Source organism: Nerophis ophidion, linkage group LG19 (genome assembly GCF_033978795.1).
Source record: "Nerophis ophidion isolate RoL-2023_Sa linkage group LG19, RoL_Noph_v1.0, whole genome shotgun sequence".
NCBI lineage: Eukaryota > Metazoa > Chordata > Actinopteri > Syngnathiformes > Syngnathidae > Nerophis > Nerophis ophidion.
In genome coordinates this window covers 37713493-37731169 of record NC_084629.1, presented here as the reverse complement: position 1 = coordinate 37731169, position 17677 = coordinate 37713493, and the positions used below count along the sequence as shown (strand labels likewise).

Sequence of the window (17677 nt, the reverse complement as noted above, 5' to 3'; positions counted from 1 at the left end):
TGTTTATTTGTAGTGTATCTAATTGTTTATTTGTGTGTGTGTGTGCGTGTGTGTCTTTGTGTGTTAATGTGTGCGTGTCAGTGTGTGTTTACATGTGTGTGTGTCTTTGTGTTAATTTGTAGTGTGTGTGTGTGCGTTCATTTGTAGTGTGTCTAAGTGTAAAGTGTAATGTGTAGTGTGCTCGCGTGTGTTTATTTCCTTGTGTGTGCGTTTGTGTTTATTTGTACTGTGCCAATGTGTTTATTTGTGTGTGTGTTTGATCATTAAGTTGTGTGTATGTGTGTTTATTTGTAGTGTGTGTGGGTGGGTGTGTCTTTGTAGTGTCTCTATGTGTTTATTAGTGTGCGCTTGCATGAGTATGTGCGCGTTTGTGTGTGTGTGCGTGTATTTGTGTTTATTTGTATAGTATCTGAGTGTTTATTTGTGTGTGTTGGTGTATGTGTGTGTGTGTATTTGTGTTTATTTGTATAGTATCCGAGTGTTTATTTGTGTGTGTGTGCGAGTGCATGTTTATTCGTGTGTTTATTTTTAGTGTATCTATGTGTTTATTTGTGTGTGCGTGTATGTTTGTGTGTGTCTGTGTGTGTGTGTTTATTTGTATAGTATCTGAGTGTTTATTTGTGTGTGTTTGCGAGTGCGTGTGTGTTTATTTGTAGTGTATCTATGTATTTGTGTGCGTGTATGTTTATGTGTGTGTGTGCGTGCGTGCGTGTGTGTGTGTGTGTGTGTCTGTGTTTATTTGTAGTGTATCTACGTGTTTATTTGTGTGTGTGATTGTGTGCGTGTGTGTTTATTTGTGTGTGTCTGTGTTTATTTGTAGTGTATCTAATTGTTTATTTGTGTGTGTGTGTGTGTGTGTGTGTGTGTCTTTGTGTGTTAATGTGTGTGTCTGTGTGTGTTTACTTGTCTGTGTGTCTTTGTGTTGATTTGTAGTGTGTGTGTGTGTGCGTGTGTGTCTTTATGTGTTAATGTGTGCGTGTCGGTGTGTGTTTACTTGTGTTTGTGTATTTATGTTAATTTGTAGTGTGTGTGTGTTTATTTGTGTGTGTGCTGTTGTGTTCATTTGTAGTGTGTCTAAGTGTAAAGTGTAATGTGTAGTGTGCTCGCGTGTGTTTTTTTCCTTGTGTGTGCGTTTGTGTTTATTTGTACTGTGCCAATGTGTTTATTTGTGTGTGCGTTTGATCATTAAGTTGTGTGTATGTGTGTTTATTTGTAGTGTGTGTGGGTGGGTGTGTCTTTGTAGTGTGTCTATGTGTTTATTAGTGTGCGCTTGCATGAGAATGTGCGCGTTTGTGCGTGTGTGCGTGTGTGTGTGTGTTGTTGTAAGAGCTTTTCAGATGGTTGAGCACATCCTATTTGAGATACTCTATTAAGCTTTGTAATATTTATGATGGATTTCCTCAGCATTTCACACAAAATCCACTGTTATCAATATGTGATAATACACTCTATTATTTATGTGTGTGTGTGTGTATATATATACATATATGTATATATATATATATATATATATAAAAGTACTGCATTCCTGTCATACCTTCAAGATCTTCCTGTTCAAAGTTGGCACTTTGTTGGAAGCGCATCCCTCCTCTGTCCACCACAGCTTCCTCATCATCCCGCTATCAATCACACACACATCAGACGTATTAGACATCATCATCTTGTTTACATCAACACTAAGAATCAATATTAGACAAAATTATCTTGTTTGTGGCGCAGGAGAAGAGACGGTTGCCATGGAAACTATCGCCACAAGTCCTCTGATTTGTACTTCTCTATGCATGCACTTGGGGAATATTTCCTCAACTATTGTAATAATGTTTCTTTGAAGTATTGCATCGATTTGAGAGGGTAATTACTGTAAGTGTCACACCAGACGGACTGCTGTCCCTTGATTGGTCGAGTAATTGTTGATAATGTAACAATGGAGTCAATGGGGGCTCTCTATTTTGCCCACAAAACTATCCGAAATCCGCCAACAATGCTTAATGTACATCTCGTGACTCGATTATTATATTTTATTAGGGCAGTACGGTGGGAAAGAGGATAGTGCATGTTAAAAGCTTGCTAACGAAACAAAGGAGTCAATGAGGGCTCTCTATTTTGCCCACAAGACTAACTAAATAACCGTCCGAAATCCGCCAAAATTGCTCAATGGACATCTCGTGTATTGAATATTATATATTTTTAGGGCAGCACGGTGGAATAGAGGTTAGTGCATGTTAAAAGCCCACTAACTTAATAATGGAGTCAATAGGGGCTCTCTTTTTTGCCCACAAAACAATCTAAATAACCATCCGAAATCCACCAACAATGCTCAATGTACATCTCGTGACTTGATTATTATATTTTATTAGAGCAGTCCGGTGGGATAGAGGTTAAGGCATGTTAAAAGCTTGCTCACAAAACAATGGAGTCAATGGGGGCTCTCTATTTTGCCCACAAAACTATCTAAATAACCATCCGAAATCCGCCAACAATGCTCAATGTACATCTCGTGACTTAATTATCATATTTTATTAGGGCAGTACGGTGGAATAGAGGTTAAGGCATGTTAAAAGCTTGCTAACAAAACAATCGTGTCAATGGGGGCTCTCTATTTTGCCCACAAAACTAACTAAATAACCATCCGAAACCCGCCAACAATGCTCTATGTACATTTCGTGACTTAAATATGATATATTATTAGGGCAGCACGGTGGATTGGGGGTTAGTGCATGTTAAAATCCCACTAACTTAACAATGGAGTCAATAGGGGCTCTCTATTTTGCCCACAAAACTATCTAAATAACTATCCGAAATCCGCCAACAATGCTCAATGTACATCTCGTGACTCGATTATTATATTTTATTAGAGCAGTACGGTGGGATAGAGGTTAGTGCATGTTAAAAGCTTGCTAACGAAACAATGGAGTCAATGGGGGCTCTCTATTTTCCCCACAAAACTAACTAAATAACCATCCGAAATCCGCCAACTATGCTCTATGTACATTTCGTGACTTAAATATTACATATTAGGGCAGTACGGTGGATTAGGGGTTAGCGCATGTTAAAAGCCTGCATACGTAACAATGGAGTCGATGGGGACTCTCTATTTTGCCCACAAAACTATCTATATAACCATCCTAAATCCGCCAACAATGCTCAATGTACATTTCGTGACTCGATTTTTATATTTTACTTGGGCAGCACGGTGGATAAGAGGTTAGTGCATGTTAAAATCCCGCTAACAATGGAGTCAAAAGGGGCTCTCTATTTTGCCCACAAAACTCTCTAAATAACCATCCAAAATCCGCCAACAATGCTAATGTACATCTCGTGACTTTATTATATTTTATTAGGGCAGTACGGTGGGATAGAGGTTAGTGCATGTTAAAAGCTTGCTAACGAAACAATAGAGTCAATGGGGGCTCTCTATTTTGCCCACAAATCTAACTAAATAACCATCCGAAATCCGCCAACAATGCTCAATGGACATCTCGTGACTTGAATATTATATATTATAAGGGCAGCACGGTGGATTAGGGGTTAGCGCATGTTAAAAGCCTGCATACGTAACAATGGAGTCAATGGGGACTCTATTTTGCCCACAAAACTATCTAAATAACCATCCGAAATCCGCCAACAATGCTAATGTACATCTCGTGACTTGATTATTATATTTCATTAGGGCAGTACGGTGGGATAGAGGTTAGTGCATGTTAAAAGCTTGCTAACAAAACAATGAAGTCAATGGGGGCTCTCTATTTTGCCCACAAAACTAACTAAATAACCATCCGAAATCCGCCAACAATGCTCTATGTACATTTCGTGACTTAAATATGATATATTATTAGGGCAGCACGGTGGATTAGGGGTTAGTGCATGTTAAAATCCCGCTAACTTAACAATTGAGTCAATAGGGGCTCTCTATTTTGCCCACAAAACTATCTAAATAACTATCCGAAATCCGCCAACAATGTTCAATGTACATCTCGTGACTCGATTATTATATTTTATTAGGGCAGTACGGTGGGATAGAGGTTAGTGCATGTTAAAAGCTTGCTAACGAAACAATGGAGTCAATGGGGGCTCTCTATTTTGCCCACAAAACTAACTAAATAACCATCCGAAATCCGCCAACTATGCTCTATGTACATTTCGTGACTTAAATATTACATATTATTAGGGCAGCACGGTGGATTAGGGGTTAGCACATGTTAAAAGCCTGCATTCGTAACAATGGAGTCAATGGGGACTCTCTGTTTTGCCCACAAAACTATCTAAATAACCATCTGAAATCCGCCAACAATGCTCAATGTACATCTCGTGACTCGATTCTTATATTATATTAGGGCAGTACGGTGGGATAGAGGTTAGTGCATGTTAAAAGCTTGCTAACGAAACAACATTTCGTGACTTAAATATTATATATTATAAGGGCAGCACGGTGGAATAGGGGTTAGCGCATGTTAAAAGCCTGTATACGTAACAATGGAGTCAATGGGGACTCTCTATTTTGCCCACAAAACAAACTCAATAACCATCCAAAATCCGCCAACAATGCTCTATGTACATTTCATGACTAAAATATTATATATTATTAGGGCAGCACGGTGGATTAGGGGTTAGTGCATGTTAAAATCCCGCTAATTTAACAATGGAGTCAAAAGGGGCTCTCTATTTTGCCCACAAAACTATCTAAATAACCATCCGAAATCTGCCAACAATGCTCAATGGACATCTCGTGAATTGAATATTATATATTATTAGGGCAGCACAGTGGCATAGGGGTTTGTGCATCTTAAAAGCAAGTAATTAATCACATTCAAAAGTTTGATTAATCTGAGTTGAAAAAAATAAATTCAACAATGTCATTTATTTCTCTGACTTGTGTCCTACATAAACTGTCAGACTTTGTTGGTGACGAACCCCAAGATGCAGAGAAGGCGGCAGGCATTTTGAAGGAAATGATTTAATTAAAATAATAGAATAAGAACAAACAAAAGGGTACTAACGAAGGACGCGCACGAGGCAGATAAACTAAAAGAACTAGCATGGGAGCTAGATGATAATGAGCCTAGTGTGAAAGCTAGCAGGTATCGAGCAGGAAACAGAAGTTCTTACTTGTAATACAAAAACAAACTGGAAGCAGGGAACAAAAAACTGTAAGATACAAACAGCTAATGAATATAGCTTACCGCTACGCTGCAATGACAAGACCCGCAGGAACGACAAGTAGAACTGATATTGACACGACACGACAGGAGCGACAATAGAGAAGTGACAATAATCCGGCACTGACTGGATGGGAAGACAGGTCTAAATAGGAGTGGGCTGATTGACACCAGGTGTGGCCAGGTGCCAATCAGCCGCAGCTGGGGGGACACAGCACTCAGGGAGAAAGACAGGAAACAGACAAAATTAAAGCTGCAAGCAGCGTTGGTCGGGTCCGCCTTTGGCTGATGCCCCCGAGACCCACAGCCGGATAAACGTTAGAAGACGCCTTGGAGCCACTATTTTGAGAATCTAATGCATTGTGAAAGTAATGCAGTTGTTGTATTGAAGTGAAAATATCAAATTTCCTGTTGATTTTTGCTAAAGTGTGTTAATTATTAAAATGTAGGTCTAAGTGAGACCTACATAGTGTTTTGTGTTTCGTGTCTCTTTGACATTCCTACCGGAAGTTACAAGCAGTTTTGTCTGTGTTTTCTTCCTAGGAGCAAATTGTCCGTGTTGTATTCTTAGGTGGGCGGTAGAGCGCAATTTTGAGTTTTGAGGTTAGGTTTTTTCATCAGATCGCAATTTTTGCCAGACCTGATGTGTGTGTCAAGTTTGGTGAGTTGAGAAGCATTTTAAGGGGGTCAAATAACAGCTCAAAGAGGCAAAAATGACATTTTTCAGGAGACTTTGCACAGGGGTTCTTTGGAGGCGCGTAAAATCAAAACCTGGGAACTTATCAAAACTCTGTTCTACACTTTTAATCAGAAGGGTTCAATCTCTCTCCTGTGCGAGTTTGAAGCCAAAACAACAAACGCACTCAGAGGAGATAATGTTTGAAGAAAGGTGACCGGTTTTTACAAAACTTTTGTTTTGAAGGGGGAATTGCAAACTTCCTGTTGATTTTTGTTGGGGGTTGTCAATCTATGAAATGTAGGTCTAAACGAGACCTACATAGAGGTTTTTGTTTCATGTCTCTCCGACATTCTTACCGGAAGATACAAGCAGTTTTGCCTGTGTTTTCTTCCTAGGAGCAGTTTTTTCAGTGTTTTATTCAAAAATAGCGCTAGAGCGCAATTTTGAGTTTTGGGGTTTGGTTTTTTCATTAGATCGCAATATTCGCCAGTCCTTATGTGTGCGCCAAGTTTGGTGACTTTTGAAGCATTTTAAAAGGGGTCAAATTACAGCGTAAAGAGGCAAAAATTGCATTTTTCACGAAAATTTTATTTTGAAGGGGTTTTTGCCAACTTCCGGTAGATTTTTGCTGAAAAAAGTGAGTGTATGAAAATTGGGTCTAAGTCAGACCTACATTGAAGTTTTTGTTTCATGTCGCTATGACATTCCTAACAGAAGTTACATGCAGTTTTGTCTGTAATTTTTTCTTAGGGGGTGCTAGAGCGCAATTTTCTTTTTGAGGGATTGGTTGCTTAATATGTTGGGAAGGTTTGCTATACCGACGAGTGTGTCAAATTTGGTGAGTTTTGAAGCATGTTAAGGGGGTCAAATTACAGCGCGTAGGTGCGGAATAATAATAAAACACAGCAGTTGTCCTTGGCCCATGGCCAAGGACTCCTGTGGAGTCCTTGGCCATGGGCCAAGGACCCTATTGAAACTGGTGCGTTTTATTATTATTCCGCACCTATGCGCTGTAATCTGACCCCCTTAACATGCTTCAAAACTCACCAAATTTGACACACACATCGGTCTGGCATGCCTTCCCAACTTATTAGGCAGCCAAACCAGAAGATTCAAAATTGCGCGCTAGCGCCCCCTAGGAAGAGACACAAAACAGACTGCTTGTAACTTCCGTTAGGAATGTCGTAGGGACATGAAACAAAAACTGTCAAGTAGGTCTAACTTAGACCTACATTTCACAATTCTACCTTTTAGGGCAAAAATCAACAACAATTTTGAAAAAACCCCTTCAAAGCAAAATTTTCGCAAAAAATGCTATTTTTGCCTCTTTGAGCTGAAATTTGACCCCCTTAAAATTCTTCAAAACTCACCAAACTTGGCACGCACATCAGGACTGGCAAAAATTGCGATCTAATGAAAAAACCCAAATCCCAATACTCAAAATTTCGCTCCAGCGCAATTTTTGAATAAAACAGAGCAAAAACTGCTCCTAGGAAGAAAACACAAACAAAATTGCTTGTAACTTCCAGTAGGAATGCCGGAAAGACAAGAAACAAAAACTTCTATGTAGGTCTCCCTTAGACCTACATTTAGATAATTGACATCCTTCGGCAAAAATCAACAGGAAGTTAAAAATTACCCCTTCAAAATAAAAGTTTTGTAAAAACCCGTCCCCAAAAATGAAAATTGCGCGCTAGCGCCCCCTAGGAAAAAAAAAACAGACTGCTTGTAACTTCCATTAGGAATGTCGTAGAGACATGAAACAAAAACCTCTATGTAGTTCTGACTTAGACCTACATTTCCAATTGAAACTTCTAAAGCAAAAATCAACAGAGATTTTGCAAAAAGTCATTCAAAGCAAAATTTTCGCAAAAAATGCTATTTTTGACTCTTTGAGCTGTAATTTGACCCCCTTAAAATGCTTCAAAACTCACCAAACTTGGCACACACATCAGTATTGGCAGAAATTGCGATCTAATGAAAAAACTAAACCGGAAAATTAAAAAATGCGCTCTAGCGCAATTTTTGAATAAAACACAGCAAAAACTGCTCCTAGGAAGAAAACACAAACAAAATTGCTTGTAACTTCCAGTAGGAATGCCGGAAAGACATGAAACAAAAACGTCTATGTAGGTCTCACTTAGACCTACATTTAAATAATTAACATCCTTCAGCAAAAATCAACAGGAAGTTAAAAATTACCCCTTCAAAATAAAAGTTTTGTAAAAACATGTCACCTTTTTCAAACGTAAACTCCTCCGAGTGCTTTTGTTGTTTCGGCTTCAAACTCGCACAGGAGAGAGATTGAACCCTTTTGATTAAAACTATCCAACAAAGTTTTGATTACTGCTCCGGTTTTGATTTTACGCGACTTCAAAGAACCCCTGCGCAAAGTTTCCTACAAAATGTCATTTTTGCCTCTTTGAGCTGTAATTTGACCCCCTTAAAATGCTTCAAAGTGCAAGTTAAAGCTCTACTACGCAAAGCGAAAGCCATTTATCAACAACATCCAGAAACACCGATCTGTAATTTGACCCCCTTAACATGCTTCAAAACTCACCAAATTGTACACACACATCAGGACTGGCGAATATTGCCATCTAATAAAAAAACAAACCCCAAAAGTCAAAATTGCGCTCTAGCGCCCCCTAGGAAAAAAAACTGACAAAACTGCTTGGAACTTCTGTTAGGAATGTCGTAGAGACATGAAATAAAGACCTCTATGTAGGTCTGACTTAGACCAGGGCTTGGCAGCGGGCAAAGGCGGACCCAACCAATGCTGCTTGCAGCTTTAATTATTATTATTATTATTATTATCATTAATATTATTCTTGTGGTTTTTGTTAGTATTTTGTTGGTAATATTTTTATTATTATGAATGAATGAATGAAATAAGTATATTTCGGTCATGTAATCAAACAAATCAACCAACCATTTTGTGTGATCAGTTTTACAGTACATGTTATACGTAAACAATGACCAAAAAAGGAATAGGCTGAAGCCAAAGCTTATATTTGCCTATCCTATACCTTCACTGAAGATCAGATTGCTTGGAACAACAACGTAAAAATAAAAATAAATCAGTGGGATGAAAGTAATTGTTACTATATTTTATCATTTTAAATTATTTCACCTTTCAATGTTTTCTTAAACCTTACCAAAGAAGTCCATGTCTTCAGCTCATCACTGAGCTTCTTCCACCATTTAACTCCAAAAACTGAAATACATTTGTATTTTATATTTGTTATCGCTTTACCTATTTCAAAAATCGATATCCCCTGTAAATTATTGTTTTCTCCTCTTAAATGAAATAGCCTGAGAATACGAGCAGGAAGGCTGTTGTTCTTTATTCAAAACATAATTTTCATTGTTTTTAAAAAACTTATAAATAATGGATTGGTATGTTCATAGTAGCACGCTTTGTGTATTATTCTAAAGACCCTTTTTTGAAGTGTTATTATTGGCTCTATGTTTGTTTTATAAACATTTCCCCAAATTTCAACACAATACGTTAAATATGGAAAAATAAAAGAATAATACAACATAAGCAGGCATTTATTACTCAGCATGTGTCTTACTTTATAAAGAATAGCAATAGATTTGGAGAGTTTTCCCTTTTATATATTCATAATGCGGTTTCCAACATAGTTTATGATCAATTATTATTCCCAAGAATTTAGTTTCATATACTCTATCAATTTCCACTTGATTTAAATTTTGTGTCACAATTTGTCCTTGCACCACTACACCATAAATTTAGCTTTCTTATCATTTAATGATAACTTATTAATATCAAACCATCGTTTTAGCTGAATTAACTCCACCTCGATTATCCTCAACACTTCCTTCAAGTCTTCTCCTGAACAATATACATTTGTATTATCTGCAAACATAATACATTTCAACAAATATAATCTAAATAAAGTATAAATAACTTGGGTTCCAATACAGAGCCTTGTGGAACCCCACAAGTTACTCTTCTTGGCTGTGATTTAATCTTATTAATTTCCACATTTTGAGATCAGTTACTTAAATAACGACTTAACCACTGTTGCGAAACACCTTTTATGCTTTATTTTTCCAATTTCTGCAGAAGTAAGGAATGATGGATTGTGTTAAAAGCTTTACATAAGTCAATAAATACTCCAACGCTGTGTTGCTTTTTTTTCTATTGCTGTAGCTTTGTTTTCTACAAAGTCCATCCCTAATCGTCATTCAATAGTTCATCTTTGTCAATGAATTTATCACGTCTATATCCATTTAATTTCTCAAGAATTTTTGCAAATTGTAGTAAAGACAAAGGTCTGTAATTTGAGACCATATGTTTATCACCATTTTTATAAATTGGAATAACTTTTGCGATTTTCATTTTGTCAGGAAAAATTCCAGTTGAGAAAGAGTTATTGCATATATACTTCTTTAACAATTATTATTATTATTATTATTATTAGTAATCTTAATCTTTGTCGTTGTCATTGTCATTTTCATTGTTTTTGTTGGTATTATTATTATTGCTGTTCATATTATTGCTGTTAGTGTAGATGTTATTATTGTTAGTAATAGTATTGTTATTATTTTAAATGTTATTGGTGTTATTTTTATAACTGTTGTCATTGTTGTTGTTAGTATTGTTGTTACTATTCTATTTGTTTATCATCGTTGTCATTGTTGTATTTTCTGCAGCTGTTATCATTGCTGTTTTGGTTGTTGTTGGTGTATTTATTATTATTATTATTATTATTATTACTATTGTTATTTTTTTTATTATCAATATTGTTGTTTTTTTAGTATTTTGTTGGTGTCAGGTTTGGACTTGGGTGAAGGTAGGTACATATTTAATTTATTTACTCAAACTAAAAAACAGGAACAAACAAATATAGTTGTTTTAGTATTTTGTTGGTATTGTTATTGTTGTTGTTATTATTAGTATCGTTGTTGTTGTTTGTTATTAGTAGTAGTATTGTTGTTATTATTATTACTATTATTGTTTTTATTATTATTATAACTACTGTTGTTTTTGGTATTGTTAGTAGTATTAATATTGTTACTGTTTTTATTGTTGTTGTTATTATTGTCATTTTTGTTGTTGTTTCTGTTGTTATTATTGTTGTTGTGATTATTATTATTTTTATTGTCGTTTTCGTTGTTGTTGTTGTAGGTATCATTGTTGTTGTTATTATTGCTGTTGTCGTTGCTGTTTGTGTTGTTGTTATTATTGTTAGTAATAGTATTGTTGTTATCATTAATATTATTGGTGTTATTGTTATTATAACTGTTGTCGTTGTTGTTGTTAGTATTGTTGTTGTTGTTATTACTGTTAATGTTGTTGTTGTTATTGTTATTATTGTAGTTTTTATCGTCATTGTTGTCATTGTATTTTTTGCTGCAGCTGTTGTTATCATTGCTATTTTCGTTGTTGGTGTATTATTATTACTATTGTTATTTTTATTATTATCATTAATATTGTGGTTTTTTTAGTATTTTGTTGGTGTCAGGCTTGGACTTGGTCTTGGGTTGTTTTCCCGAGGTGCGAAGCGAATGGAGTGGAAACGGCGTGAAGGTAGGTACATATTTAATTTATTTACTCAAACTAAAAACAGGAACAAACAAAAAAGCGCTCACAAAGGAGGTACAAAACTCGGGCTATGAAACAAAAGACTAGCACAAAGGCTATAAACTATAAACATGAAACAAAACACTTGTGCTATGGCGTGAATGACAAAAACTTACGTGGACAAAATGAACAGCATAGCAAGGCTTGAAGCAGATAATCGAGGTCGTGAAGGAGGTGATGTTGCCAGACTGACTAGCTGGTAACTGTGGCTTAAATAATGAACATGATGAGTGAAAACAGGTGTGAGACAAGACAGGTGAACTGATTGGTCGTCATGGTAACAAAACAGGGAGTGGGGAAAAAAAGGAAGTTAGAGTCCAAAGGTAAAAGCAGCTGGTATTCCTAGATAGTCTCCCATTCAAGTACTAACCAGGCCCGATACTGCTTAGCTTTGAGAAAAGATGAGATTGGGGATGATCAGGGTAGTACAGGCCATACAAGACTCATGTCCAGACATGACAGATGAAAACTAAATCAGTTGGCATGGTAACAAGGCAAACAAGGAAATGCAAAACAGAACTAAATGTCCAAAAAACTTAACATAACATGACCTAAACAAAACATAAACCATATGCGTGACAGTTGGTATTATTATTATTTTTGTTGTTATTGCTATTAGTATCGTTGTCCTTGTTGTTCTGGTTGTTGTTATTGCTGTTCTTGTTGTTATTGCTGCTGATGTTGTCTTTGACATTGCTGTTGTTGTTTCTAAATTAGTAGTAGTATTGTTGTTGTTATTATTAATAATATTACTGTTGTTCATATTTTTTTATTATAACTATTGGTGTTATTATTAGAATTAATATTGTTGTTGTTCTTGTTGTTGTTGGTATTTTTATTGTCGTTTTTTTCGTTGTTGTTGTTGGTATTATTGTTGTTGTTATTATTAATGTTGCTGTTGTCGTTGCTGTTAGAGTTGTTGTTATTATTGTTACTAATAGTACTGCTGTTATTATTATCAATACTATTAATATTATTGGTGTTATTGTTATTATAACTGCTGTCATTGTTGTTAGTATTGTTGTTGTTATTATTCTAGTTTTTTATCGTCGTTGTTGTTTTTGCTGCAGCTGTTGTTATCATTGCTGTTTTTGTTGTAAGTTTATTATTATTATTATTATTATCATCATCATTATTATTATTATTACTATTGTTATTTTTATAATTATCATTAATATTGTTGTTTTTAGTATTTTGTTGGTATTGTTACTGTTGTTGTTATTGTTATTAGTATCGTTGTTGTTGTTGTTCTTGTTGTTGCTGCTGTTGTTTTTGAATGTGTTGTTGTTGTTTGTTATTAGTAGTAGTATTGTTGTTGTTGTTATTATTAATATTATTGTTTTCCTTATTATTGTTATCATAACTACTGTTGTTGTTTTTGGTGTTGTTGTTCTTAGTAGTATTAATATCGTTACTGTTCCTATTGTTGTTGTTATTCTTATTTTCATTGTTGTTGTCGTTGTTTTTGCTGTTGTTATTATTGTTGTTGTGATTATTATTGCTATTTGCGTTGTTGTTGTAGGTATTATTGTTGTTGTTATTATTATTGCTGTTGTTGTTGCTGTTTGTGTTGTTGTTATTATTGTTAGTAAAAGTATTGTTGTTATCATTATTAATATTATTGGTGTTGTTGTTATTATAACTGTTGTCGTTGTTGTTGTTAGTATTGTTGTTGTTATTACTGCTAATATTGTTGTTGTTGTTATTGTTATTATTGTAGTTTTTTATCGTCATTGTTCTCATTGTTGTTTTTCCTGCAGCTGTTGTTATCATTGCTGTTTTCTTTGTTGTTAATATTATTATTATTAATATTGTTATTTTTATTATTATCATTAATATTGTTGTTTTTTAGTATTTTGTTGGGATTATTATTAATGTTGTTATTGTTATTAGTATCGTTGTCGTTGTTCTTGTTGTTGTTATTGCTGTTCTTGTTGTTGCTGCTGCTGTTGTCTTTGACATTGTTGTTGTTTTTGTTTTTGTTATTATTAGTAATATTGTTGTTCTTATTATTATGAATATTATTGTCGTTCTTATTATTGTTATTATAACTATTGTTGTTGTTGGTATTCTTGTTATTAGTATTAATATTGTTGTTGTTCTAATTGTTGTTGTTGGTGGTATTATTGTTGTTGTGATTATTATTGCTGTTGTCGTTGCTGTTAGTGTTGTTGTTGTTATTATTGTTAGTAAGAGTGTCGCTGTTATTATTATTAATATTATTGGAGTTATTGTTACTATAACTGTCGTCGTTGTTGTTGTTAGTATTGTTGTTGTTATTACTGTTAATATTTTTGTTGTTGTTGCTATTATTCTAGTTTTTTATCGTTGTTGTTATCATTTTTGTTTTTGCCGCAGCTGTTGTTATCATTGCTGTTTTTGTTGTTGTTGTATAGTTATTATTATTATTATTTGTATTATTATTATTATTATTATACATCCATCCATTTTGTACCGCTTAATCCCTTTTGGGGTGGCTGGAGGCGCTGGTGCCTATCTCAGCTACAATCGGGCGGAAGGCGGCGTACACCCTGGACAAGTCGCCACCTCATCACAGGGCCAACACAGATAGAAAGACAACGTTCACACTCACATTCACACACTAGGGACCATTTAGTGTTGCCAATCAACTATTTAAGACCAATGTCTTGAAAAAATATATCACTCCTGAATTAACATTGTAGTTAATACTATAATTAATGTTAATTAAAAATTAAACATGAGATATAAATAATAATAGAAGTACAATTGTTTGTATATATTGTATATATAATTAGTGCAAAGGTCTATATGTACACAGGGATATTTCACATGCCTGTACTGTGAATAAAATTGAACTACGTTCATGTTGTTTATAATGTGTATTTATAATAAGTTGTGCAAAGGACTTTTTATAACTTTCGGAAGTTTATTTTGTACTTGAAATTGTTTATAGGGTTAGACGCAATAAGTGTTTAACTTCAGCCTAAACCCTTTCAGTCTGTAACATTTTTTATTTTCAATCTATGAATGTACAACTTTTTATTTTCAATCTATGAATGTACAACTGTTTTTTTGCTTTGTTGACCATTGACCGAAGAACAATAAACTTGAAACTTGAACTTATTCCGATCCCGGGATTGAACCCAGGAGTGCAGGACCTTCGTATTGTGAGGCAGACGCACTAACCCCTCTGCCATTACTATTGTTATTGTTATTATTATCATTAATATTGTTGTTGTTTTTATTTTGTTGGTATTATTATTTTTGTTGTTATTGTTTTTAGTATCGTTGTTGTTATTGCTGTTCTTGTTGTCTTTGACTTTATTGCTGTTGTTGTTTGTTATTAGTAGTAGTATTGTTGTTGTTATTATAATGAATATTATTGTTGTTCGTATTATTGTTATTATAACTATTGTTATTGTTGTTCTTATTAGTATTAATATTGTTGTTTTTCTTATTGTTGTTAATATTTTTATTGTCGTTTTCGTTGTTGTTGTGTTGCACGTTTTTTCTCCCAAACATTTCTTTCGACAAGTGCTTGTATTTGTTTTCTGTTGGACTATTTGATGAAAGAGATGGGCTGAGGATAGTTTAGATGTGTTCATGATCCAAGTAGTCCAACACAACCTTCACAGCGACTTAAAAATAATGAGAAGGAGCAGGAAAAAAAAAAAGTAGTTGTTCACACTTCCTGGAAGCACACATTTAATACTTTTTAATCCTTAAAGCTTGCTGGGTGTCAGCTTTTCCCTCCAAGCATCTCGACCTCCAGCTGACCTTGTTGGCATGTTCATAATGAACTTTTTACAGCTGCTGACTAATCTCTTGTTGGTCAACCACTGATTGTGTCAGCACCACAACACACACACACTACGTCTTCTGTATCTACAAACCTGGTTTCCATAAATATAAACAGAATACAACGATTTGCAAATCATTTTCAACCCATATTCAGTTGAATATGCTACAAAGACAACATATTTGATGTTCAAACTCATAAAAAAAACTTCCGAATTTGATGGCAGCAACACGTGACAAAGAAGTTGGGAAAGGTGGCAATAAATACTGATAAAGTTGAGGAACGCTCATCAAACACTTATATGGAACATCCCACAGGTGTGCAGGCTAATTGGGAACAGGTGGGTGCCATGATTGGCTATAAAAACAGCTTCCTAAACAATGCTCAGTCCTTCACCAGAAAGGATGGGGCGAGGTACACCCCTTTGTCCACAACTGCGTGAGCAAATAGTCAAACAGTTTAAGAACAACGTTTCTCAAAGTGCAATTGCAAGAAATTTCGGGATTTCAACATCTACGGTCCATAATATCATCAAAAGGTTCAGAGAATCTGGAGAAATCACTCCACGTAAGCAGCATGGCCGGAAACCAACATTGAATGACCGTGACCTTCCATCCCTCAGACGGCACTGTATCAAAAACCCGCATCAATCTCTAAAGGATATCACCACATGGGTTCAGGAACACTTAAAAAAAACACTGTCACTAAATACAGTTCGTCGCTACATCTGTAAGTGCAAGTTGAAGCTCTACTAAGCAAAGCGAAAGCCATTTATCAACAACATCCAGAAACGCCGCCGGCTTCTCTGGGCCTGAGATCATCTAAGATGGACTGATGCAAAGTGGAAAAATGTTCTGTGGTCTGACGAGTCCACATTTCCAAATTGCTTTTGGAAATATTCGCCATTGTGTCATCCAGACCAAAGGGGAAGCGAACCATCCAGACTGTTATCGACGCAAAGTTGAAAAGCCAGCATGTGTGATGGTATGGGGGTGCATTAGTGCCCAAGGCATGGGTAACTTACACATCTGTGAAGGCACCATTAATGCTGAAAGGTACATACAGCTTTTGGAACGTATGCTGCCATCTAAGCGCCGTCATTTTCATGGACGCCCCTGCTTATTTCAGCAAGACAATGCCAAGCCACATTCAGCACGTGTTACAACAGCGCGGCTTCGTAAAAAAAAGAGTGCGGGTACTTTCCTGGCCCGCCTGCAGTCCAGACCTGTCTCCCATGGAAAATGTGTGGCGCATTATGAAGCGTAAAATAGGACAGCGGAGACCCCGGACTGTTGAAGCACTGAAGCTCTACATAAAACAAGAATGGGAAAGAATTCCACTTTCAAAGCTTCAACAATTAGTTTCCTCAGTTCCCAAACGTTTATCGAGTGTTGTTAAAAGAAAAGGTGATGTAACACAGTGGTGAACATGCCCTTTCCCAACTACTTTGGCATGTGTTGCAGCCATTAAATTCTAAGTAAATTATTATTTGCAAAAAAATAAAATAAAGTTAATGAGTTTGAACATCAAATATGTTGTCTTTGTAGCATATTCAACTGAATATGGGTTGAAAAGGATTTGCAAATCATTATATTCCGTTTATATTTACATCTAACACAATTTCACAACTCATATATATATATATATATATATATATATATATATATATATATATATATATATATATATATATATATATATATATATATATAAATATATATATATATATATATACATATCCTCTTCCTGTCGGCCCAATTTTTGCAGCTATTACAGCTTCAAGTCTTCTGGGAAGGCTGTCCACAAGGTTGCGGAGTGTGTTTATAGGAATTTTCGACCACGTTTCCAAAAGCGCATTGGTAATGTCACACACTGATGTTGGTGGAGAAGTTCCTGGCTCTCAGTCTCCGTTCTAATTCATCCCAAAGGTGTTCTATGGGGTTCAGGTCAGGACTCTGTGCAGGCCAGTCAAGTTCATCCACACCAGACTCCTGTCATCCACGTCTTTATGGACCTTGCTTTGGTATCCTGGAGCATTCAAAGTTCCTTTCACTTCCACTCCTGACAAACAACCCCACTCCATAATTCCTCCTCTACCAAATTTTGCACAATGCAGTCCGAAATGTAGCGTTCTCCTGGCAATGTCCAAACCTAGACGGGTCCATCATATTGCCAGATAGAAAAGTGTGATTCATCAGTCCACACCACAGTCCTTTACACCACTGCATCCCATTGGACTTGGTGACGTATGGCTTAGATTCAGCAGCACGGCCATGGAAACCCATTCCATGAAGCTCTCTGCGTACTGTACGTGGGCTAATTAGAAAGTCAGTTGACGTTTGCAGCTCTGTAGCAACTGACTGTGCAGAAAGTCTTTGCACTACCTGCCGACCGCTGGCCTACCACTTTGTGACTGAGTTGCTGTTGTTCCCAAATTTCTCCATTTT

The 17677-nt window shown here is 35.8% G+C and overlaps 1 protein-coding gene across 1 annotated transcript in view; it reads right to left on the bottom strand.

Annotated features, from left to right (window-relative positions):
- LOC133537714 (sodium-driven chloride bicarbonate exchanger-like) overlaps window positions 1-17677 on the bottom strand; it is a 131504-nt gene that overhangs the window by 84602 nt on the left and 29225 nt on the right. Inside the window, exon 8 of the mRNA XM_061878805.1 lies at window positions 1538-1619. Within this exon, the coding sequence (XP_061734789.1) occupies window positions 1538-1619 (82 nt within the window). The remainder of the gene's footprint in view (window positions 1-1537; window positions 1620-17677) is intronic.